This window comes from Diplotaxodon limnothrissa, linkage group LG14, assembly GCF_057381915.1.
Source record: "Diplotaxodon limnothrissa isolate DT_005_m linkage group LG14, D_limnothrissa_male_GT1.1, whole genome shotgun sequence".
NCBI classification, from domain to species: Eukaryota; Metazoa; Chordata; class Actinopteri; order Cichliformes; family Cichlidae; genus Diplotaxodon; species Diplotaxodon limnothrissa.
In genome coordinates, this window is record NC_140609.1 from 6,425,960 (window position 1) to 6,448,620 (window position 22,661).

At 41.8% G+C, this 22,661-nt stretch overlaps 2 protein-coding genes across 3 annotated transcripts in view; both read left to right on the forward strand.

Moving 5' to 3' along the window:
• Window positions 1-893: 893 nt before the first annotated feature.
• poldip2 (polymerase (DNA-directed), delta interacting protein 2) lies at window positions 894-17,261 on the forward strand. 2 transcript variants are annotated; one of them, XM_085370426.1, is made up of 11 exons: window positions 894-1,117; window positions 9,643-9,724; window positions 10,568-10,665; window positions 10,762-10,861; window positions 11,082-11,157; window positions 13,450-13,557; window positions 13,943-14,079; window positions 14,292-14,318; window positions 14,408-14,533; window positions 16,183-16,262; window positions 16,355-17,261. In XM_085370426.1, exons 1-11 carry the CDS (start codon window positions 933-935, stop codon window positions 16,467-16,469), a joined length of 1,134 nt encoding a protein of 377 aa, XP_085226552.1. In that variant the 5' UTR covers window positions 894-932; the 3' UTR covers window positions 16,470-17,261. The 2 variants fall into 2 exon arrangements, with proteins under 2 accessions (XP_085226552.1, XP_085226554.1); XM_085370428.1 differs by having other exon boundaries at window positions 9,649-9,724.
• Window positions 17,262-19,784: 2,523 nt separating this feature from the next.
• The window catches only part of lrrc75a (leucine rich repeat containing 75A), a 68,212-nt gene continuing 65,335 nt past the window's right edge, over window positions 19,785-22,661 (forward strand). The window contains exon 1 of the mRNA XM_085370651.1: window positions 19,785-20,036. Coding sequence (XP_085226777.1) covers window positions 19,785-20,036 — 252 coding nt within the window. The remainder of the gene's footprint in view (window positions 20,037-22,661) is intronic.

Consider the following 22,661-nt stretch of genomic DNA (forward strand, 5'->3'; position numbering starts at 1 on the left):
TGTGACAGGCTGACGTAATCGCTCACGTGACCATCTTCCTGACGTTTTATTTACGTTTTTTTTCTTTTTTTTTTGTAAAACATCAGTCATATATATATTATTGTGAAAACGCCAAGACGCCAATACGCCAAGTTTATAATAATGATTTGTTTCATTTTTAACTTAAACGTTTCTCACGACATGACACCTTACCTTTTGGGCCCCACTGCTGTCAGACTCCATAATAAAGACTTTAACTGATCAAGCACACACATCCATACATATGCTATAATACTAAGTGCAATAATCCTTTCTGTCATCGTTGTATTTTTACTCAGTTGTATATAGTATTTGTATTTGTATTCTATTTTTATCTTATTGTATATTTATTTTATTTTATTCTACTGTATATAGTATTTTATTTTATTCTATTCTGTACAGTTGTGTACTGTATTTATTCTTATTGTATTCTAATTTTTGCCTCATAACTTTTGCACTGTCCACTTCCTGCTGTGACAAAACAAATTTCCCACGTGTGGGACTAATAAAGGTTATCTTATCTTATCTTATCTTATCTTATCTTAAAGGACTCATCATAAACTCGTAGAACTTACCGCTTTTGCATTACTAAGCTTTGACACAAATTTAAGCAACAGTACTTTTGATGGGACACAACTTTCCAACACTAAATTGTCCCAAACTACCGGTGCGCAATCAGCATTTTAACCAATGTAATGGTGGAATGAAAATAAAGGAGTGTTAAACTTTTATTTTCAGACTACAATGAAGGTCATATTTGTTGTAAACGAAAATAATTAAAAGAAGGTTACTGAACGTTAAGCGTTTGGTTCTGTTATTACAGTCGTTCCATGAAGGCAGCTCAGCTATGATTGGCTCTCAGCGCTGGAGGACAAACGATATAATACGTGTGTGACTGTGCTAGTATTGGAAAGATGGCGGCTAGTGCATTACGTCGAGGGTTGTTGAGTAGTGTCAGTAAATACAACAAGAAGCATGCTCACAGAATACTGAGTGTCGTTGACACCAGCTGCGGGTTCGAGGCATACAGACCGCGGTTACTATGCCGAGCTTGCGGCCTGCCTGACGGTGTTCAGCAGAGGAGGTTTATGTCGTCACGGTAAGAATCCTCAACTGTCCTAATATGCCAGAGCTAGCATGCTAAAGACTTTAGCTAAGCACGAGCTCTTCAAAATGGCACCGTTAGTTAAAGACACTGGCCATGCTGCTATTAAGTGGACAGCTGCCTGTAGGTAGATGATACCTGCATAGTGAGTCCGATGTGCAAATGAATTGGGCCTCAGAGCAAGGGTGATGTGCAGAGCTGTTGTAACTACAGAGGAAGAAAGCTGATGAGCCATACCATAAAGATATGTGAAGCAGTTTTTGAAGTTAGGTTATAAAGAGAGGTGGTGATCAGTGAGCAGCAGTGTGGCTTCAGAGCACTACAGATTTGATGTTTGCTTTAAGAGTGTTGATGGAGAAGTATAGAGAAGTTTATAAGGCGCTTCACTGTGTCTTTGTGGATCGGAGAAGACGTGATTGGGTGCTAAGAGAGGAACTGTAGTACTGCATGTGGACGTCAGGAGTGTTAGAAGTATAGAAGGGTGGTGCAGGACATGTATGAGGGCAAGCCAGACAGTGCTGAGGTGTGTGGTTGGAGTAAAAGGTGAGATTTACAACTGAGATCAGATCTGGGCTCCTTATTTGCAGTGATGATGACAGGCTGATAGTTGAGGTCAGGCAGGAGTCTCCGTGCCATGTTTGCAGACAACACATTAGAAAGCGAGGTGTGATCTGTAGTGAGAGTAGGTAGGAGCAGGTGGTAGAGAGCCTGGAGAGGTGGAGGTATGCTCTGGAAAGAAGAGACATGAAAGTTAATAGAAGCAAGACAGAATGCATGTGTGTGAATAAGCAGGAGGCAGGTGTAAGAGTGATGCAGGCAGCAGAGGTAGTAAAGGGAGATGTTTTAAAATACATGGGTCCAGCTGTCCAAAAAAGGGGAAGGATTACATGGTAGTAACCGAGACCTGCTGTGATGTATAGTTTGGAGATGGTGGCACTAACATAAACACATTTGGCAGAGCTGAAGATGGTAAGATTTTCATTTGGAGTGACCAGGACGAAGACCTCAGGGGGACAGCTCAGTTTGAGCAGGTTGGAGGCAAAGCTAGAAAGGTGAGGCTGAGATGTTTGAACATGTGCATAAGAGAGAGAAAGCTGATTAACTGGCTAAAGCACATTGAATATGGAGCTGCCAGGCAGGAAGAAAAGTTGAATAACACATAAAAGATTCATGGATGTAGTGAGTGAAAGAGAACATGGTGTGACAGAGGAGAATGCTGGGATATGGTGAGATGGAGGCAGATAATCTGCTGTGGCGACCCATGGGTACCTCGAGTTTTTCCACGTACAATAGTTGAAATGTCTTTATTGTAACCATCGGGTATCAATTGCAATAGCATTAATAAGCTATCTGCATGTAATTCGCTGAAATGTTTTTTTTCTCCCACACGCTGCGAATGCATCTTTAATCTCCCCCTTCTTTTCTACCTGGCACACTGCACTGAACATGCATGTTTATATTTTACCAGATAGGAAAATACTGCAAATAAAATGTTAAATAAACCAGCTGTGATTTCTAGGGGTGCAACGATATTCGTATCGATATTGAACCGTTCGATACAGTGCTTTCGGTTCGGTACGCATATGTATCGAACAATACAACATTTGTAATTTATTTTATCAACTTTCCTTCTGACGATGCTGTCTGTGTGGAGCGCTCAGTGAATCTGCGTTCGACTACTCTGCCTAGGCTGCACTGTCGAGCGCAGATCCACTGAGCGCTCGACACAGACAGCATAGTCAGAAGGAAGAGCGCAGGGCAAGCTAGCGAGACAGAAGTTAAGCTCTCCTTGCAACATGGACCTCCCCCACCCTCATTCAGATCTGGCGTTTGGAATTATTTTGGTTTTCATGTGACGTATGACCCTGAAGGTAAGCGCGTCATGGACTAAAGTAAAACAGTATGTTGGATGTGCCACGCAATGCTCAATTACATGGGTGGGAGCTAGTGTGTTAGCGCAGTTAGCTCGTTAACGTGTTGGCCGTCTAGCCCCATGCACGGGGCTATCAGGGCTAGCTCGTTAACGGAGATTTGCCGTGTTGTGGCGTTAAGGTCATTTTAACGAGGTTAACCTGAAAGCACTAGTGGGAACACAACGAATATGACTGCACATTTACGCCGACATCATCCTAGTGCAAAGACAAAAACAACAAGCATGCATGCTACAAACTTTACCTGAGTCATTTAGACAGCCGTTAGCACAGGATTCTCCTTATGGGGACCTGATATGTTTAATATGCTGCTGAGAATATAGCCCAGAAGAAGCGGATAGTATAGCTTTTATTTTGGAAAGAGCCATTTCTCTGTAATAAACTCTTTTCCAAAGATGAGTGATTCCTCAATCAGATACAGGGCTTGCAATATCGCTAGCCCGACGTCCTGGGGCTAGCGATTTTTCCAGTCGGGCTACCAAAATCTATCTCTGCCCTGCCTGTCCGGCTATTGTAGGAAGGAAAAATATATGTCAATGCTTTTGCATTCTTTCGGAAATGTAGCTGGGTAATTATGTCATTGGCATCGGTGAGCCACTGTCAATATGTGACATATTGAAATCGCATTTGAATTTGCACTTGTTTTTTTGCTTTCACTTTGCAATCGCGTGAACTGTGTATAGAGAGCGACAGTACTGATTGGTGAGTGATGATAATTTGTGCACCAATTCCTCTGACATCGTCTTATCAATCGTTAGCTTACTATGCAAACATGACAAGTGAAATCTCCCGCAGCTTAAACATGTGAGAGGTTGATCGCGCAGAGAATCGCTGAGCTTATGTGAGTGCGTGTGTAAAAGCAGCAGGATATATATTTTAGTTCTGCTGAGCCAAATAAGACAGGTCAGGGTGAAGAAGTGACAGCCAAAGAAAAGCTTACCGCAAAACGGAAAAGTTATGACACATCAGACTATAAGGCAAAAAGAAAGTGCAGCTTTATGGTTTCATGACCAAAATAATTTCTGAGGCTGCGATATGATGAGCTAAATAACCAGGGGTGCACATAAGTGGTCCGCAGGTGCGCATTCGCTGTCAAAATAAAAAACACGCACAAGGGTTAGGGTTAAATTTAAAAACTGTACTTTTGAGTTAAAATATATATTTATAATTTTAATAAATGACAAATTAAAAAGGCATGAACATTTTATTTTGTATCGAAAAAATATCGAACCGTGACACCAAAGTATCGAACCAAACCGTGAATTTTGTGTATCGTTGCACCCCTAGTGATTTCCTGTGACTGTTCTTGGTCAGTCCTTTTTGTAGTCACTATCTAGACTTTTGTTTCTGTAATTTGAGGTCATCACATTTTTTATTGTATAGATTTTATACGTCATAAGCATAAAAAGCACCCTTTTCATTTCGGTTGTTTTATATTGTCTTGTGAATTATTGCTTGATGTCCTTTTTTGTTGCTATGATATTTTGTTAAAGGTCTAGTGTTGACCACAGAGAGACTTACTGTGACTGTAGTCATTTGTGAAAAATCTCTGTGTAGAACTAATGGTTAAAAAGTAGTTGAAATAAAACCTTTCATTTCATTCAGGTTTTTTGTATTCAAAGAAGGGAAAAAAAGAACATTGAATGGTCGATTTGAATGCGTATACCAGTGCAATTTTAGGCTCTATATGGATTTTGGAGGTTAAACATATCACTGTGTATATATGGTGATGTAGCCAAAAAAATATTGTGATTTTAGATTTTCCTCATATTGCCCAGCCCTACTTTAGAGTCCATCTGAAAGAGGAGGATTTACCAGCAAGAAATGAAGAAATCACAGATATTGGCTGTTAAGTAGCTTGCCAGCATTAGTTGAGCTGCACTTGATGTTGTTACTGCTTCCAACCTATGGCGTCAATTCAGTACATGTTTAACTACACAGTAAACATTTGGGAAGATTCTTCTTCAGTGGTTTGGCAGTTTTGAAAGAATTTAGTAGCACAAATATAGGCTTTGAAAAGTTATTCAGCAATATCTGCGTTATCCTGATAGTGTATTGTATTATTTCCTTATTATTAATGCTGGCACTGTCATTTTAGTGAAGAGAACAACTGAGAGACCCTTAAAACATTTGGTGCTGCACAGGCTGCAGTTTGCAGGCTGCACAGAGGCACTGTCTTATTAACATCATTCAGACACCTGTTGGCTCCCTGTCAGTATCTCAGTTTTGTGTGTTAATATTTGCCTCTCCTGTTATTTAGGACTTAAATCAACCCAATACTTAATCGTTGATGATTGGTGGACTGATCTTATACAGTCAGACCTGGTAATGGGAGAATTACCTTGGTGTAAATAAAGTTAATTGTCTTACTGCTGACAGGCTTGTACCAAATATTATATACTGAAACTAAAAATGGAGTTGTATTAACCACCGACAGCATTGCAGCAACCACAAAAGCAGTATTTCTTTAAGATTAACACTTAATCTAGTTATTCTTAATTTTAAAATTGGGCATATAATTCCCCGGGTCATTATCAGGCCTTAAAATTCAGTACAGGCTTGCAAGTATTAACTGTAAAGCTTGTATAATATTGTAAATTTATACATGACTTCAGTGATCTAATGTGTACAGTAAGACTGGCAAGAAGAGCTGTGAGCTGACATCCAAGCACTCTGCAATCTTTCCCTGTCTCTGCAAGACTGGGATGTATCAGGAAGACTCAGTAGCAAACACAGGCAGGAATCAGAGATGTGTGCTTGGAAGGAATCCAGGCATGGACTAGCTGGTTAAAAATATAAATATATATAAACTGACATTGTTTGTGCTCAGGAAAAAAATGCTAAAAGGACGTGTGTAAACAGGCGTGCCAGTGAAATTGATGTTAAACAGGTTAACGTGTCATCTCTAGTAGAAGCAACAGCAAAATTAAAGTTTCAGATTAACTGGATCAGTATGTATCTGTAGCTCAAATTTATAATGGAACTGCTCTGTAAACTGGGAAGTGCAAGGAACAGAGCCGCAATGGAGACAATAGAAAAGAGCCAGCAGACAAGAAAGTACAGTTGTGTCAGCTGAAGGAGGAAGATGAAACACAACCTACTGTAAGAAAAGACTGTAGTAAAGCTCCCAAGGAGTAGTGAAGATTTTAGCTTTGCTTACTGCTCATGCTTTTATTGTACTGTAGCTCTGGCTTTCAGTCTTTTTCTAGATATTCTTAATGTTTATTAATTAGTTGTGTGGACAGTGAAATGGTTAGCTCATTATTGATTTCTCAGCTTTGGTTTCACGTCCTCAATGGTCACCAGTGAAAGCCCAAAGATTGCAGGTGTGGACAGAAAGAGGCAGAGTGTGCTTGATTTATCTGTTCTGTGAGAGAGAGTAAAGGTGGGTGGACAGGTGGGTGAGTGCCCACACGCTGGTTGGAATAGCAGCGGTGAATCAGCACACTCTTGTATCGTTAAGATTTGTTTATGCAACCTTTTCCTTGTGTAATGATATCTGATGACATACTGATATTTTTATATTTTTACCAAGCTTTTCTGTGATATGTTGACTGCTCAATGGCACAAATCCCCAACCCAAATGGATGGATAGTGACATGGATAGTTTCTGTTCTTGGCAAGGCGTGTTGTTGACAAGGGCTAGCTGTTGGCTGAGGCTGGGTCCAGAGTTTGTAGCAGTGTGGCTAAATTTAGATTGGCGATTATCTGTGGACAGTGTATCGACTTGTCTCAGATTGCTGCACAAGTAGAAAGTGAAGAGGAGCCCAGAGGGGTTAAAGAGTAACTTAGGCCAGTTGTGCATGTTTGCATAGGCTCATTCTTGTTCTCATCATTTGACATCTTTAAAGTGTTCATCCATATTCTAAAGTCTTTGGGCTGGAGGCTATCCCAGCAGCACAGAGACTGCACCACCCTGACTAGGGCTGAACGATTATGGAAAATAATCTAATTGCGATTTTTTTGCCCCAATATTGCGATGCGATATGCGATTATTTTTTAAGGTCTTTGTCTTCTGTATTATTAAACAAAGACAAGCAATACATCATATAGTATGGCCAATACTATATTACATTAATTTTAAACTGTTCTTTCCTGGAAGACAGACCTCTGTTATGATGACATGAGGTGATGCATGAATTGATGACTGACATTTTTATTTAACTTCTTCAATCACAACAGTATATTTGAACATACACAATAGTTTATTTTTAGCTTACAAACATCTGAGCATAAAGTGCTGACAAGGAACCCTGGTGTAAACATTAAAATGAAAGTCAGTACAATGTGCAGATTGCAGAAATATACATAAACAAAATCAGTGGCTTTACCACACTCAGTTTTTCGACATCTGTGAACTACTAGACAGTCATTCAATTAAAAAATAATATTAAATAAATAAAACTAATAAATAAAAAATACACACATCTTACTGATCTCTGCAGTCAGTAACATTACACATAAAGTTCAAACATAATAGCAATTGTATAAACACACACACAAACACGCCTTTAAAATTTAAAGGCGTGAAATTGGACGGTCTAGTTCTGATTAGCGTCACCGCTGTCTCGGTGGAGTTTAATAAACTTGGCCGTCTGCTTCTTGCTATCTAAAATATAACCAGACACTGGTGTAAATTCTCGACTGTCTCATACTTCTGTTTAATAAGTTTTCTGTTTGACGTTTAGTCAGCTGTGTGAAAACCAAGGAGGAACCCACCCGGGGGATTAATAGTTTTATTTTATCTAATCTAATAACTTTAATCTCAGCCAAACCGATTTACTCACGAACAAACAAAACACTGAAAAAAGCCCAACAATAACATTTTTAGGTTGTCTAAGTGACTTATATATTACGTTTAACCCGAGCAGCGAAACTCCGCGGTGATCTGAAAATGATGTGCCGGGAGTTGTGCCGTTCTCGGCCGCATCAGTAACCCTCGAGCTCCCGGCTAGCTGTCGAGCTGGTGGGTAGCAGACGCCTCTGAAAACGTCGAAGCACTTTTGCAAATATGGGATATCTTGATGAACCGAGCAGATATTTGATGTTTACACAACTACTTTCTCGCCTGAAAATATGTTAAAAGTTTATTTTGTGACCCAGAAAGATTAGTATGAGTAATTTTAAAACTTAGTAGCGGCCGCCATTGCTGGAAACTGGAGTTTGGCTGGGCCGCGCTATGAATTCTGGGATATGGTAGTAATTTGGACAGCCTTCGGCGCGTCGCTGTGACGTAATCGGTCTACAAATGCGGCCTCAGGAGGATGCAGCCCATGAATTTGGACATGTCCAGAGTATAATCGCAGCCTTTGCGGTTAGAAAATTGCACTTGATCATGTCGCGATATTATCGCAAATGCGATATATCGTTCAGCCCTAACCCTGACCTCGGGGCAAATACTGCACTCTCTTGTTTCTTATTAGTGGGACAACAACCCTAACCTGTTTTGATAAAACATTGTAAATGGTAAATGGCCTGTATTTGTATAGCGCTTTTCTAGTCCCTAAGGACCCCAAAGCGCTTTACACAACCTGTCATCCACCCATTCACACACACATTCACACACTGGTGATGGCAAGCTACAATGTAGCCACAGCCACCCTGGGGCGCACTGACAGAGGCGAGGCTGCCGGACACTGGCGCCACCGGGCCCTCTGACCACCACCAGTAGGCAACGGGTGAAGTGTCTTGCCCAAGGACACAACGACCGAGACTGTCCAAGCCGGGGCTCGAACCGGCAACCTTCCCATTACAAGGCGAACTCCCAACTCTTGAGCCACGATCGCCCCGTGTCACCAAGTGGTTACAGTTTCGCAGGTTCGTATTGCACTGAGTGGCCATTATACCCCCTGCAGTTTTTGGCACTTCCACGTTGACTCAATTTTCAGCCCTCTCTCGTCATGATTGACATTTCTGCCTGGATTGCATCTGAACTTGGTTTGTCTTTCAAGCAAAGTTGAGATGGTCACCCATCAGAACTGAGTACAGTATTGTCCTCCCGATCTTACCCAGAGGTATTCATTCAGAATCTGCATGTTCGTTGTTTTGTAACCATATTTCTAATAAAAGCAGCTTACCTTGTGATTATTCTTGTGCAATACAACTTGTCCAACTTGGTGTGTAATATTAAATCTCCCCGTCCATATATCCACCTCATTAATCCCTGCTCTTCATTTCTGTTGTGAAGATTAGCTTTGCAGGAAGCACAGAATAAGAGTGTTATTTATATGAAGTGACCAGCTGTTGTTATCGGTGCCAACACGTATTGTTTGTTTTGTTCTGAAATAATGATGGGGGCATGGAGTTTGAGATCAACTGTATTTGAACAAAACACCTCAACGGTCAAGTGTTAACAATATTATCAAACTGTGATTGAGATCAGGGCTGAAGAGTCTGCAGGACCTGTCTTCCTATAGGGCTTAATGCATATTTTTTCCATAGGATGGCAAATTCCAAATTGCTGTCGTTGCATCTATGGAATTTCCCGACCCGGTGTGCTGTCCCATACATGATTTGTTGGTTCAATTTTTGTGTAGCATGCAGACCCACACAGATTCAGAGTGTAATGATGTTGCCTGTTTTTGGCAGGAACAGGCCTGAGGGGAAGATTCTAGAGACTGTGGGAGTGTTTGAGGCTGTGAAGCAGCACGGCAAATATGAAACCGGACAGGTAAGACCTTCACACTTTATTCATGCTTATACCGAAGCTGATGATCTGGTTTAGCTGATGATCTGGTTTAGCTCTTGTTCTTTCTCTTGTATTAGACAGATGACTAACATAAATTTCATAGGCCCTTCTACTGCACACGGACCATTACAGTGTTACAGAGTTAGATTACTCTGTAGCCTTGGTGAGTTTGGGCTAGTGGCTCATGAAGCAGTTCTCTGCCTGCTGCAGGTCACAGCAGACCTCCAAAGCAGTGCACTTGGAGTTTGAGAGTGGGAAGAGGCTCTGGACCAAAAAAATAAGTTCCATATGAGAATATTACAAAAAAAATATTAAAATTGGGGGCAGAATATACTTTAGAAGCCTGCCCAGGGAGGCTGCATGTGGAACTGCTTAGTTAACATAACTCCCAGAGATGAATAAGAAATGCCCTTTGACTACCGCGTGTGTGTGTGTCTCCCTTGCATGACTTTCTTTCTTTGTTCTTTAATCTTATTACTTTAGTGGTCAGACTTTAATTCCCTACTCTGGCACTGTATGATGGATCTTAAGTAGTGCAGAACAAAGCAACAGTGTGGAGAGGATAGAAACAGCTCTGCTCCAGTGTTCAGCATTACTGCCCATACCTTTGTCTATAGTTATACATGATGAACGACGCCAGAACAGTGAGTGAGAGAGAACAGGCCTATGAAACAGTTTATGTAACTCAGTGTTGTCCATATAACCTGTTTGCATCATCTCTTCTAGTGACTGTAATCCCATACAACATTGTGTGTATTGAGCGTCCTACATCTATAATTTCTGAAAGCCTTATCTCGTCGTTGTTGTTGTCGGGCTCTCCCCTAGCTGTTTCTCCACAGCGTGTTTGGCTACAGAGGCATCGTCTTGTTTCCATGGCACGCCCGCCTCTATGATCGAGACATCACCCCTCCCATGTCTGACAGGTAGGGTGGTCTGGGCTAAAATGCCCATCTCAGCTTGACTTTCTGCGTGGTTGTTTTGTGTGTTGTGTACTGATTTTGTAGTGCTTCTTCCTGCAGCAAACCTGAGCCCCCAGGGGCCCACGGCTCCAAGGAGGTGAAGGGGAAGACTCACACTTACTACCAAGTCCTCATTGACACCAGAGACTGCCCTCATATAGTAAGTATAACTTGTGCTTGTACTGAGATCATGTAGTTATTCAGAGCTTCAACCACTGTTTTGAGCTCAATTGTGGACACAGTCTGTGTGATCTCAGGCAGTGCAGTGGGTGGAAATGTTGCTAGGTGACAAACCCTCCACTGTGGTGGACTCAAACTGTAGGTATTTATTAGTGTTGAGGTCTGCAGGTATGTAACTGTTGGTCTGTGCGCTGTGACAGTCTCAGAGGTCCCAGACGGAGGCAGTGACGTTTCTGGCCAACCACGATGACAGCAGGGCTCTGTACGCCATCCCAGGTATGCACACTGGTCAGGAGCCACTCACTCATACATCTGACTCACATTCTGATTGTTTTTCATTTATTTCTTATGGAGGCTTTTGTCATAATAAAAGACGGGAGATAGCTGGTGATTAGGGCTGGGTATCGTCACTGATTTCTAGAATCGATTCAATTCCGATTCACAAGGTCCCGAATCGATTTGATCCACGATTCGACTTAATTCGATTCAATTCAATTTGAATCTGGGAAATTTTGACAGCCAGAAATATTATAACTCAGATCAGTACATTTACATATTTTTGTATCTATAAAAAGGAAGCTGACACACGCAAGACTTTATCAAAGGTGTAAGCATCACAGCAGATGCCTTTGTGTCAAAGTAGCTGAGGATAAAACACAGAAAAACATGAAGGTGATTTTCCTGGCCTGGGATTTTATAAAAATATTCTGCAGTAGATCAAAAACGAAAGAAAACCATTAATCAACACATGAACATTACCTCGGAAGTTACAGCGGTTTTATTAGAGACACGGCTAAGCGTTTTGCATTTTGCATAATTTTAAAAAGTTTAAATTTGTTCAGTATTGAACGGCAGAAATTAGGTTTTCTTTTCGGAAGTATATAAAACGAAAAAAAAATGTCAGCCGACAGCGCTGTACACAACGGTAGACTTGTGCGTAACAAGCAAGCGAATAATGAAGAAAACTGATTTTTAGACAGGAAACTGTTCTCGAAGTACAGACAGACAGAGAGAGAGAGCTGTGCATCGTGGTCGAAGCAAAACAGTAAAAGTAAGAGTGAATACATGACGATGTTTATGTGAAGCGTAGTTTGGATCTTCTTTTGCTGCTGGTTCGGTCAATATTGTTTGGAGAGACATCAAATTAACAGCTTTAGAATCCGCACATAAAGGGAACACAAAGCGCGGACCCGCCGACAGATCAGAATCAGCGAGCTGTCGGCTTTCAGCCCCGACTGTGAGAAAGGCGACATCTCACTGATTCTGATCCACGGGTTTTGTCTTTGTGCAGAATCCGTGTTCCTGCTCTCATTTACTGTCTTAGCTGTTTGGTGGTTATTGAAATTTTGTGAGATTTCACCAGAGATTCTGGCAAAATAAATTTATATTAAAAAATCGATTCAGGATTTTAATGAATTGATTTTACGTTATCCAAGCCAGAATCGATTTTAATCGATAAATCAATTATAAAAACCCACCCCTACTGGTGATGTCTATCTTGGGGTCTTACAGTTGGCATTAGAAACTGGCGGTCATACTTTAAGCATTAAATTTGAGTCTGGCCCGAATAGAGCACACCTTATTTTTACACAGTCACATCCAACCTGCTGTCAGAGAGAAAAGGGCAAAAAAGCAGCTGGTGTTCTTTTATCAGTGCTGAGGAAATTACGTAATTTACTCAAAATGTTCAAATATTGAATTCTGTGAAAAGAGCATTTTTGATAATGGTAGTTATTAGGGCTGGGCCATATCATACCGGTCACGGTAATACCGGTATAATGTTGCGATAGAATATGGGTAAAACGCGCATGCGCTGTGCCTTTGTTTTCATACGCACATGGCGAAAAAGGCACTGCGGCGACGGAGAATGACAAGGGCGAAAGCGGATCGTTGAATGAAACAGATGAACCAGAATTGGTTTGTAAAAATGCTGCAACTTCAGTGGTGTGGAACTGGTTTAGCTTTCGTCCATCAGATACACAACAAAGCACTATTTTTGGTAGAGCATGCTAGCTGGCCGCCGTTATTACTGTGTTGTTTGGAAAATACGGCACACTTAAAATCAATCCTTTGATTTTTCTGAAAGTCGACAGTGACCCTAACCCTGGACATTGGCCGACATATCCTCAGCATAACAGTGTATAATATCCACAAAACTTAAAAAGAGCTTATACACACGCAATATGGTAATATTATGTTGAAGCACAGTACGTATCACTCCGCGAGGCTCCTCCCTACGATAGACGTAATGCTCTGACAACCCATCAAGTGGTGCAATGTCCACTGGAAATGCCTTTTGGTTAAACTGTCAGCAAGGAATTTGCATTTGCACTGTTACATTTTTATATAACTTTAATGCAAAAAACAGCTGCTTGTTTAAGTGAAAATACATTGATGGTTTATTTTGCACTAATAAAGTTGTGGAGTTGTAAAGTATTTTGTCTAGTGTCAATTATATCGTCAGTTATATCGTTATCGCAAATTTTCAAATGTATATCGTGATAAATATTTTTAGTATCGCCCTGCTCTAGTAGTTATGATGGTTCTGTTTCTGGCTTTCCTCTTCAGGTCTGGACTATGTGAGCCATGAAGACATTCTGCCTTATAACTCCACAGAGCAGGTCCCCATCCAGCATGAGCTGTTTGAGCGCTTCCTCATGTACAACCCTTCAAAAAGTAAACGCAGATCTTTTTTCAGCTCTGTGGTTTTGTATAAGTCCAACAGGTTTCTTCTATATCTAACAGATGTAGTCGACATGTTTCCTTCCATAGCATTGTTGTTTCATAAAGTTGTGACAGACCTACATATCTTATGTATGTAGGTCTTATCTTGTAAACATGACGATCCTCTGGGCAGTTTCATGAATAAAGGTGGTGGTAATTTCTGCAGGATTGAGTGCTTGAGTGGCAAGTTTTGTAATGTTAAAGTTTATCCCTCCTATGTGAAACTGTCATTTGTAGTTTGACTTTTGGTTCCGATCCTTATAAGATCCACTCAATGGCCACCTAGAATGCCTAAGAAGCAGACTATTTTTAATGTGATTGTTTTTTGTTTTTGTAGTTCCTCCATTCACAGCCAGAGACACCCTTAAAGCATGGCAAGAGAAGAACCACCCCTGGCTGGAGCTCTCAGACGTCCACAGAGAGACAACTGAGAACATCAGAGTCACTGTCATCCCCTTCTACATGGGAATGAGGGTAGCTGGATCTTTACGGATATTACTTATATATTATTTGTTATTGCAGCACAGCCTGAGCCACACCACCTCACAGCTCAAACACATTTCATTGGTGTTATTAGGTGTGCTTGGCAAGATGTTGGCTTACAGCCTGTTTCTTTTTAATTTGTAGGCTTAAATGCTCCTCTGTAGTTTGCTTGAAATCTAAGGTTAATTCTTTGTTGTCCTTAGGAGGCCCAGAATTCTCATGTTTATTGGGTGAGTAGTTTTATATTTTATCATGTAAATTAAAGACAGTGAAACACAGAAATAAACAGCTCAAATCTGTTTGTGTTGTCTTCCTGCAGTGGCGCTACTGTATCCGTCTGGAGAACTTGGGCAACGAGGTGGTTCAGCTGAGAGAGAGACACTGGAGGATCTTCAGCCTATCAGGAACTCTGGAGACGGTCCGAGGACGAGGTGTCGTAGGCAGGGTGAGCATGCTTACAAACACGAGCAGAACCACAGACAGCAACGAGATGTGGAGTTGGACAAACGCAGCCGGCCACAGAACGACAGACATGATTAGCAATGACACACAATCCCTCTAAGATAATACTATTACATTAGTAATATTACACACCATATATGCATGCATGCCATATATTATATTATATTATATTATATTATATTACTTGTTTTTGACACTGAGGTATGTAATAGACTATGTGCACGTTAGCATATGCTACTTCCGGTGCGGAAACTCCTGTGGGGAGCTTTGTTTCCGGTGTCCCATTCGCGCCCTGTTTACGGTCCAAAACAAGTTAAGCAAATAAATGAATCAAGCGGCGATTTACATTTGGATTATAGAATTCTGATCTCATGCTTCATAAGACGTCCTTTAACCAAACATAGTCCACTTAAAGGACATCTAAGATGTAATTTTTTTTTTTTTTACTGTATTCTTTCATTACGTATCATTACATTGCATATTACATAGGGATGGGTACCGGTGTCCGGTGCCATGATGGCACCGGTTCTGACATAAACGGTAGTAACCAGACCGAAAAGCAGCGCACATTTCGGTGCTTTATTTCGGTGCTTTTTTTTCCTGAGCTGTGATACACTTCTAGCCAATCATTTTTACGTTTCCGAGGATAGTAGGCGGGGCCAGGTACGTACGTTCTTTTATGCAGAGCTACAGATTAAAAATGTCCAAGGCGAAGCGGTCAAAAGTCTGGCTGTACTTCACAGCAAAATATGCAAACTCAGCAGCCTGCAACAAGTGCTTTAAGCTGATACTGTGATACTGTCAAAGGAAGTAACACCTCGAATCCGATGAAACACCTGGCGACGCATAGCGTTTTTTTTTTTTTTTTTTTTTAAAGCCGAGAAATGCGCCGTATTTGATGGCAGCAGCAGCCGTTCTTCTCTGCGTGAGTAGCTTAATGTTGTTCGTGTGTAATTTACGTTGAGTAGGCTAACCACGTTATTACATTAATGCATGTAAGGTGAACTAGCAAACATCATCATAGCTACATGTGGCTGTCTTCTTGTTTGATGGCAGATACTCCCTTCACCCTGGCCAAAAAGGCTAAAATGACCAAAGAAAAAGAGGGAAACAGCTAAACATGAGAGGTTTTTGGACAAAGTTTGTATTTTTTCCATTGTTTAAGCACTGCTTCCAGCTAAGAGTGATACCATATATGCCCCATAGCTGCAGAAAAGGCTAACATTGTTATCTTTTTACAAAAAACCAGCTGACCATGAGAGGTTTTTGGACCAATTTTGTGTTCTCCATTCTTTAAGCACCGGTTCGAGCACCGTTTGAGCACCGGCACCGTTTCAAAAGTACCGATTTGGCACCGGTATCGGATAAAACCTAAACGATACCCATCCCTAATATTACATATCATATTAAAAATAAACATGCCTGACTGATGCAAAGGCCTCAACACCAGAGTATGAATGATGAATTTTTTCAAGACCCCAGTTCTGATATGATACAGATGCCTTGGCTCCGCTTGTCTGTTAGTATTTTGATCTGATTCCAGAGTTGAATGAACAGACTGTCATCCTGGCTGTGAGGAGGAGACTGTCGCGTTTGTTTAGAAATGCTCAGCTCTTTGTACTTACCTAACAGGAGCCGGTGTTGTCTAAAGAACAGCCAGCCTTCCAATACAGCAGCCACGTGTCTCTACAAGCCCCAAGTGGTCATATGTGGTGAGTCTACATCTACCTCTTTCTTCACATGCTATAAAATCCAAAGTATCTTCAGCTTTTCTCACTTAGTGTTTTTATTATTGTTGTTTTAGGGGAACGTTTCGCATCGAAAGAACTGATGGTTCCCACTTTGATGTCCGCATTCCTCCCTTCTCCTTGGAGAGCAACAAGGATGACAAAGCGCCTCCTGCTGGCTACACATTTTAAGTGTGTGCTACCACCCTCAAGCCCGGGATACGCTGCCAGTCCTGCTTGTGTCATTATCTAGAGTTGCCCCTGACTTGTAACATTGCTTCAGCCTTCAACCTGAGTCTAGCATCAGGAAAGCTAAGCAAAGGGGAAATTATTAGCAGTTTCTAGATTATCTAAATGCAGGCCCACCTTGCCTATTTTCTGCCCCCCCCCCAGCATTAATTCATTTAGGCTAGAAAATCAATCTGCAAGCCTGTGCACTGGAGGAGATCAGCACAGTGAAGTGGAAGAGAGCTGAGAGTTTGGAAGGTGAATTATTGCTGCCGAGCTGAAATATTGACCAGTTTATTTTTATACATGATGCAGTACTCTTGTCCTGAACCCTTTTTCGTTCTCCCCCAATTGTTGTTGTTTTGGGTTTTTTAGACACTTAAAGAGACAGAGAACGTGTCAAAGTGTGGGCCTGTTAGTGTAAAAGTACATAAGATTTACTGTCACAACAATGAAGCAAACTGGAAATTTAAAAAATATCTCACCCTGAAATGTCAAAAATGAAACCACATCTCTATAAATCTAAAGTACAGAAAGTCAAAATGGCAGCATAGCAGTATTTGGTAGTTTAGAAGTGGTCAGCAGTTACTATCTTGAGTTAGTGCAGAGTGGTCTGTCTGCTTTGCATGTATTAATTTGCTGTTGGCTAAAACTTCCCCAGGACGCCAAAAATCGAGTCATAAAGGAAAAACGTTAAACCTGACCCAGATTTGTTCTAATGCTGCTGTTTCTGGGGGGGGGGATGATGATGATGATGATGATGATAAAAATAAAAACTGCCATAAACATTTCCAGATGAAGAATTTGGGTAAAAAAAACTCTAGAATTCTTCACTTGTGTGATCATTTAGGTGTCCGTGATTGGATAAATGCCTATAACTAATGGTGTGTTATTGATGTAGATTTTTGGAGATCTGATTTCTAAATGTGCTTCAGACACTCTGAAATGCATCCACTTTTGTTCAGTGTTAAGTAAAACTAAAAGTCACAAGGCTAAGACTTGTGAACTCTCCTCCTGCTGGTGGCAGGTCAGGTCCCCACTGACTGTGAACAGAAGCAGCTCTCTGTGGAGTCATCAGCGATGATGTTACCAGAAGATGAGTTTTCTGTGCAAGCTGTCCGCCTTCCTCCCGCCGTCTGCGCCCTACAAAAACCAAACCGTCATCTTGATCCTGTGCACATGTGGATGTGTCGTCAAGGCTGACTGTGACTTTGTAAAAGAGTTATGAGCCTAAAAGTTGTAAAATGAGGAAAGAAACTAACTTTTTTTTTTTTTTTTGCTTTGATAAAGTGATTTGATGGTTGAAATACTACTGTAAATACCGATGTAATTAGAAGCAAAATAAATACACCTTTTGAACAATATTCAGACTTTCTGCTGAGTTTGAGCTTGTGTGAAGCTATCAGACTTGTGTAATTGTTTCCTGTACGTGGGCAGGAAAATTGGCTTAAACCTGAGTCCTAGTAACCGGTGGTTGCCAGGGGGTCACCGACCCATCTCTAGGGCTATTTGAGAGAGTCACTATCCAGCTCAAGAAAAGTAAGGCCTTACCACAATTATTAGGGATGCTAAATATAACCACATTGATGTAATGGTTCCACACAGCTGCCACCAGATGTCAGTGCAGGTCTTTCCCTGGTAGTATAAATAACTGACAGCTGTTTCAATTTGTTTTTTGGAGAAAACACTCATGTATGTGTTTTAGTTTATCCCAACTAACTAAAAAAACAAAATCAATTAAAACTAGATTTCACAAAAACTTGTAATAAACTTTCAAAAAAAAATGCTTTGATATGAAAATCATTTTGGCTGACACTTAAACTTCTAGCAACAGGTTTAAAAATAAAATGTGGGCAGAAAAATGTGATGCTAAGAACACCTGACTACTGTCAGGTGTTCTTAGTTCTTTGTTCACCACGATGAGCGTGGGTATAGAAAAGAGCACCCCTCCAATTATGTGTCAGGGCTCAGGGAGGTGCAGCCTTGAGCCTGGTTCTACCGGAGGTTTCTTCCCCTTACAAGGGAGTTTTTCTTTCCCACTGTCGCCAAGTGATTGTTGGGTTTTTTTCTGTGGGCTCTTTATTTTACAATTTAAAGCCCCTTTAGGTGTGATTTAAATAAATGTGACTGCACAGAGCAGTGCACAAAGTAGATCTACTCTAATCGGGTATTAACTTGTAAGTTGGTGTTGTGGTTTACAATTTCCGCAAAAAAAATTTTTTTTTTAAATTGTTAGATACAAAATGCTTAAATCAAGGTCCACTGTTGGCCGATTTTCTTAGAAGACTACAGTTTAAAATGAATGACTCATCTCGACAGATACACCCTATCCATTTCTGCCTGTGAGCAGTGCAGCTACAAGCCGACACATTTTGAATGGACTCTGGTAGAAAAACCTCCCCCGCGGAGACGGAGCGTCAGCGCCGTGTAACTAGACACTTGGCAGTGCTCATACCCTCCCGGCCCTCCTCCTGCCTCTCCTCATCACCCCGCCAGGAGGAAGGAAGACTTGCGGTCACGTGCACTCGCTGCGCGCCCCCGTGCACTCGAACAGAGGGTGCGATACATAATTCGGTCCCGGGGAGGGGACACCTCAGTCCGGCCCCTTCTGTCAAAGCCCGCTGAGCCGCAGCCTGCACACAGCAGGACGAGGCGCGACTTCTGCTTCCTGCCTGCAAATGATGGAGAGTGAGGCCGGGAGGAGGACCAGCGCTGCTTTTGTTGCAGGTACAGCGGGACTTCCAGCGGCCGAGGAGGGACAGGGCAGAACGAGGAGCACCGCAGACGTAAACACTGCCATGCCCTGCTTCATGCAGCAGCGATCCTCCGCCCGCTGCTCCTCCTCTGCTCCAGGACAGAGCGCTGTGTTCTAGAGGACAGCTCGGGAGGAGGAGAGGGTAAATATTTGGTGCTGAAGTTGGGTCCGGGATAGGAGGCTGTCGCTGAGGCAGACTCACTGCTGGGGATCTCCGGCAGCCTGACTCTGCTGAGTCCGCGCTCTGCGGCCATGCGGCAGGCAGCATCCAAAGACCTGTTCCCTACATGAGCTCCAGCTCCTGTGAGTAACAGCACAAAACTACCAGCGCTCCTTCTCAGCGTATCTGCAGTGTTGTACTGTACTCTGGGAGCAGGCACACTTTCCACATTTCACAGAGACGTGATGAGCTGCTGACGTTTTACTGAAGCAGGTGTCTGACACAGGAATCAAAGCTGCCGCTGCATGACTGCTCTGTGGGACCAATCTCTTTGTTGCCAGAGTTCACATTAAGAGGCAGCACCATGGGTGCCAAGCAGGCTAAAGGCCAGGAGCCTGCAGGAGCGAGTCCTCAGCACAGTTGGAAGCGGACACCCACCAAGGAGCGGGGAGACATCTTAGCCTCCCTCATGCTGAAGTCAGGGGACAGGCTGAGCCGTAGCGGGACGCCACCACCACCCTACCAGCGCCGCATCGGCATGATCCAGGAGATGATGCTGATGGCCAAACAGGGCAAGCAGGATGAGGCCACGGAGATGCTGAAGACGCTCCGACAGGTAGTCGCTTAGTCTGCTGTGTGAATGATGCTTTTTCTTTCTGCACACTTCCTCTGTTCTTTCCTGTCGTGCTCTATTACCTTAAGTTAATGTCAACACTGATGCTGAAAGAGAAGCCAGGCTCAGACTAACCGCTGATGCTCACTGACTGAAGCCATTCAGAGACTGACTTCCTGCATGCCTGATGAATTGACGTCCTCCCTGCAAGTATGCCTGGCAGTGCCTGAGTCTGCTGCATGGGTACAGAGTGGAGAGAGTGCTGTGATTTACAACCTCTCTCAGTCTGGATGCTGCTGTTGCTACAGAGAGAAGAAAAAGCCCAACAACAGGCTGGGAGAATCTGGTGTGGCGAGAAACAAAAGGGAAGCAGGAGAAAGAAAATGCCACCAGTTGAATGGGATGATGTGGAGAGCGGCAGAGAAGGGAAGGGTCTGAGGATGACAGGGGTAAAATTCTGAGAAACAATCTGTGTTTATTACTGTGACAGTAAGGAAACTAAAAAGAGCAGATGAAGACAGTGAGGGAAGAAACTGATTTCGACACACTTCACAGAGCCCATACGCTGGCAGTGTTTATAGTTTATCCCCTCGTGACTCAAACTCAGGGAGCAGCACCTGAGGCTTATAGACACATAGCTTCCCCAGATTACTGTTTGGACTTTGGAGATTTTCATCAGAATTGTTCTGTTACTATTTACTGATCAAAGCTCTATGCACTGGTGGCAGATGGCGGTGATAAGCAAACGTTAACACAAAGGTCTGTGAAGGTTCTCAGGGTGAGATCTAAAACCTGCAGGACACCGGCCCTCAAGGCCTGGAGTTGGGGACCCCTGGTGTATACCTTTCCAGATGTGCAAGCTACCTTTTTGATAGGCAATAATGCACCCCAGTATCACCAGAGATGCTCATAGCAAGGGCCCTCTCCTCTTTAGTTTGGAGGATACGCCGTTCATGTTTCCCACAAAGAATTTTAGATTTGGATTGATCTGATCACAAAGCAGTTTTCTGCTTTCAGTCCATTTTAAATGAGTTTTGGGTCAGAGAAGACAGCAGTGTTTCTGAATCATGTTCACATATGGCTTCTTCTCTGCATGACAGAGCTTTGACCTGCATACGTGGGTGTTCAGAGACAGTGATTTCTGGAAGTGTTCCTGATCACATCTGTCAGTGCTGTCTGAAGGCCTGAAGGTCAAGGACATCCAATACAGGATTGGCCTTGTCCCTTGCTTACAGAGATTCCTCCAGATTCTTTGAGTCTTTTTGATGATGTCATGTACTGGAGATGATGAGATATTCAAAATCTTTGCAAATTTAGGAGTCTGGACAGTGGTGTATTAATCTGCAATTGTCTACACTTCTGAGAATCACTGGCTCTCTCAGATGATCTTTTAATACATTTTCAACTTTTTACACAAGTAACCAATCAGTGTAAAAATGTTCCTGAACTTGTTTCATGCTAATATTTTTCATGAAATAGTCAAATCTGTTCATTTAAATGTTCGATATGCCTTAGGTATCCCATTTCGAATCAAATATGGATATGTGAGATTTTTAAGGCGTTGCATTTTGTATTTATTTACACTTTACTCAATGTCCCAACGTTTTTGTAACTGAGATTATACTTTATGTTTTCACATGCTGAAATAATAGTGACACAGTGTAATATGCAATGTTTTGTAGTTCATGTGAGGTTGTGTCTAGCTAATTTCAAGACGTGGAAAGAAACAATTTTTGTTTCCATGTAAACAAATTAATGTTAATACGCTGGTAATTTGGTCATCTAGTAAGTTTTCTCCAGGCTGTGATCCCTAGTGTGGGATCTAATGAGATAAGCACTTCCAAACAGACCTGAGACTTCCATCTAGAAAGACTCATAATTCATGTTTTGTGCATAGCCTTTTCCCCACTTACACTCCATGTTAGACTGCCAGTAACCACAAAAATGGGAAAATTAGGCATATAAGATGTTGAAATGAACCAGGATGCTTACTGGTTTACTATAGGTCCACAAAAAGTTTCAGGAAACTTAATTTTTCAAGAATTAATTTAATTGCTCAAGTTGATTGTTTTCCCAACAGGTACAAGTTCCTCCAGCACTTATTCCTTTATTTTGTTATTATTGGTTGTTTCTGTTTTCACAATCAGCTATTTCAGCATCACAAGCTCCAAGTCAGATGCTCGTAAACCTCCTGAAAGCAGAACTGCCTGAAACAAAATATGATTAAGATTTAGTTTGAAACAGGTAGAAAAATCGACTTCCCCAAATGGTTCCTGTTTCTTGTAGGAATTTCAGACTATTTCCTCTTGAAAGAATAAGCTACTTTTAGATCTGTTTTGTTTGCTTGTTTTTAGAGATTTTCCACTTTAGAAGCAGCTTATATGGCTGCTTCAGGTACCTCTACCTAATGGCAATCAATTTAACCACTGTAACGGCCACTACTATATCTACAAGATCTCTATCAGCACCTTGTTCTTTCTCATGGTGTCAGTAACAATAATAATCAAATAATTATTATTTATGTTATTATTTATAATAATTTATTCATTATTTTATTTATAATAAAATGTATAGCCTAGCTTAGTGATGGAGGATTTAGGCCATTTGTTGTAATGCTGAGTGGTGGAA

What these genes read in the sequence shown, in the direction of transcription:
- poldip2 (XM_085370426.1), top strand. Translation starts at nt 933, where the DNA reads ATGGCGGCTAGTGCATTACGTCGAGGGTTGTTGAGTAGTGTCAGTAAA. An exon ending in GCAAATATGAAACCGGACAG is followed by an intron (nt 9,725 to 10,567) that starts GTAAGACCTTCA and finishes GCTCTCCCCTAG; the next exon opens with CTGTTTCTCCACAGCGTGTT. An exon ending in GCCCCAAGTGGTCATATGTG is followed by an intron (nt 16,263 to 16,354) that starts GTGAGTCTACAT and finishes TTGTTGTTTTAG; the next exon opens with GGGAACGTTTCGCATCGAAA.